Below are 3,118 nucleotides of genomic sequence, written 5' to 3'. Positions count from 1 at the left end.
TTAATAAAGATTTGATTAAAATATCTATTCTTTTATGTTTTAATAATTATATAATTTATAATATTAGATCTTATTAAACAATTATCTCTTGATGACATCATCTTATTTCTTGAAATGGCTTATATACTCCATGGATGAGATATATTGAATCACTTTGACTTTTTTATTCAACAAATTTTTTAAAATTAAAACAAATAAGAGAGGAAATAATGATCATAATAGTCAAAGCTAGATCTTTTAATGCTTAAATAATTCAATGCGAATTACTATATATAGTATATATGTACATATATATATATATATACGAATTTTTTACTTTCAAAATATATTAAAGATACATTAGTGTTTAATTAATTAATTAATTAAGATATAAAACACGTAAATCATTTTAAAGCAATTCTTATTATAATTGAATAAAAGTTTACTTATTACCGAATTGAATGCACTCATTGTGCACGTTAAAGCTTTTGCGTTAAATCGTTTGCACACAAATTTACATAAAATTATAAATATAATTTAATGAATTAAACCTTTACATTTAAATTAGCATACAATTGCTTTAATATACACAAATACGCACTAGTGCGTCCAATCAATTTTGTTATATAATGGTTTTAATAAAAATAAATTTGTCCAACTAGCTCTTAGAGATGATCTAGATTAACGCACATTAAATTCATAACAAAAGATAGCTAAATTATTACATAATTTAATTGAAAATTATATTAAGAATTGTATTAAATTACACAGAGATAATTGTATTAAATTATTACACAGAGATATATATCAATAATAATGTACAATATAATTGTACAGCAATATTGATCGTTTAATGATTGCTTAATATCACATTGTGCCACAAAATCGAAATAGGTATTATTCGACATTATCTGACATATTTAATATCTCTTATTTATGATTCTCTGTTTGCATACCTCACATTCTTCCGCCTTTGTACACAACACAGCCATCTGTATTTGCTCAATTTCCGCTTTTAGCTTGCTAATCTATAAGAACAATATGCATTTGTGAAAGTACGTTCGTATAATTAAACGTAATGTAATAACAATTGAAATATAATAAAGTACTTTATAGCTATGTGCCCTCGATAATTGTTGTAATCGCCTTTTACAAATTTTATGAAGGGCATTCCTGCTATGTATTTGTAGCTCCAACGCCTGAATCTTTTTATTCTTCAATATAATTTCCATTCGCAACTTCCATATCTCTTCTTTCAACGTCGAGCAAATACATTCGTTACCGTAAGACTTTTCGGAGGAATCACAAGCCGATATAGTCACCTTCTGTATAGATTGCAAATATTTTCGATTTTCCTTGACAACTTTGATCTCGTCTCGTATCTCGTCAACTTCGGAGCAACACAAGTAGAACAGATTTTCAAACGCCTCATTTTCAGCCTCGTATTCACGAATAATATCTACCAATTCGTCCATTTCTTGATCGAGTTTGGCGATGTTTTTTCTATCAATACTTTTATCTTATATAATTCTAAACGTCCCTGTTTATTTGATCCAACTGAACTTTCGCCAGACTGAGTGCCACGATCCGCTCGAGCTTCGGTTCGATGCCGGTAGTTCGTTGTACGAACAACAGCGCGGTAAATAAACTTCTTGCGTAAATAAACATCGCGCGCCACAAGCGTTAAACATCGCAATGTGCGCCGTGCGTAATTAATGTTTATTTTTTACAGATAAGATAATTTTTATAAAAATTTTCTTCGTACTATCTAATACTTGTTGCACTGTACATACATTTTTTATACGTGCGAAATATTTCGTAAAGGATGTTTCGACAATCTTAATTAGTACAACGAATATAAAAGTATTAATATAAGAAAAATTTTTTTAAAAATGGTCTCATTTGTAGAAAATAAACATTAACCGGCAATTTTATACAACAAATACGGTCTTTTTTTAATTAAAAGTTCTTTGGTAAATCGAGCTACCATAGAAATGTCTAATCTTTTTGTATAATAAAGTTAGAGTACCGGAACTGGCATGTGCAAAGTTCTAAAGTAGATTAATGAAATAAAAGAGAAAAAAAATGTTGAAAATGAATAACTTTTACACGTATAACTTATTGTTAGTGACAGATAAGGCTCGACGCTTCTTTGACTAACTGCACATAAATCACTATAAACTTTTCTCAAAAACGAGATTATAATAGTTTAAAAAATTATAATTTTAATGATCACAAAAATAGTAATAGGTATGAATAGGCCATTCTGGAAAGATATTTACATGCATAAACTTGGTTTCGTTCGATGAAGATGAGATTTCGTTCTTGATATACTATCGTAGAAATATACAAGGTGAGCCATTTCGCAGTAGCAGCGTGAATTTGGATAAAATTTGATTGGCTGTTCCAGTATACCAACGCTGTTATACACAGGAAATTGCATATTGGGGAACATTTGATTGGTTGTTTCCAGTATTGCTATTACCATTATGCGCAATGTTTTACCTTGTATATTTCCACCATGTACTATCGTATGTTCCGTACTGTGTCATTAATCCTTAACTGGACGCGCCGCGGCATTGAATGTCGCAAAATTTGTTTTTTTCTAAAAAATCATTGATAATACGGGTTTTGTTTTATTACCGACATTCGGCATTCCTCATTTAACGTCTTAACTATAAAATATCGATATCAATTTGACATTAACTATTCGATAAGTTTTTTCTCATTGAATAATATTTACTTTTTAAAATAAGATTTCTTTAAAACATATTTTCCCTGTACGAATACTTTTTACACTCAATGTATCTTCTATATAGTCTTGCGATTCGAGTAATTTGCTACGATATTACAACTTTTCTTACTCGTTCAATTGTCTCATTGCCGTTGGCAATAAGACGTTGACGATTTGTTAGGGCAATGAGCAGTTTGGATAGACCAAGGCAAATCGGATCAATTTTTTTTATTTGTAAAAAAGTAATTAAAAACAAATTTTGATATTGAATTTTATTAAAATTTTTATATAATTTTCATAATTTTAGCTTAGATTTCATGTAATAAAATAATATAAACGTAATATATAAACATAGTATTTCTTATTGCACAACGAAAAAATCAAGAAAAGAAAATTATTCAACCC

At 28.6% G+C, this 3,118-nt stretch overlaps 1 protein-coding gene across 1 annotated transcript in view; it reads right to left on the bottom strand.

Annotated features, from left to right (window-relative positions):
- Positions 1-1,588, bottom strand: part of LOC108756732 (uncharacterized protein PF11_0207-like) — a 3,340-nt gene extending 1,752 nt beyond the window's left edge. Inside the window, exons 1-2 of the mRNA XM_018500754.1 lie at positions 1,089-1,588; positions 936-1,007 (exon numbers count right to left, since the gene is read on the bottom strand). Coding sequence (XP_018356256.1) covers positions 936-1,007; positions 1,089-1,454 — 438 coding nt within the window. The 5' untranslated portion in view covers positions 1,455-1,588. The remainder of the gene's footprint in view (positions 1-935; positions 1,008-1,088) is intronic.
- Positions 1,589-3,118: the final 1,530 nt, after the last annotated feature.

The sequence above is a fragment of the Trachymyrmex septentrionalis genome, unplaced genomic scaffold (genome assembly GCF_001594115.1).
Source record: "Trachymyrmex septentrionalis isolate Tsep2-gDNA-1 unplaced genomic scaffold, Tsep1.0 scaffold13, whole genome shotgun sequence".
NCBI classification, from domain to species: Eukaryota; Metazoa; Arthropoda; class Insecta; order Hymenoptera; family Formicidae; genus Trachymyrmex; species Trachymyrmex septentrionalis.
The sequence above is the reverse complement of the archived record's forward strand: the minus strand, read 5'-3'. Positions and strand labels throughout refer to the sequence as shown.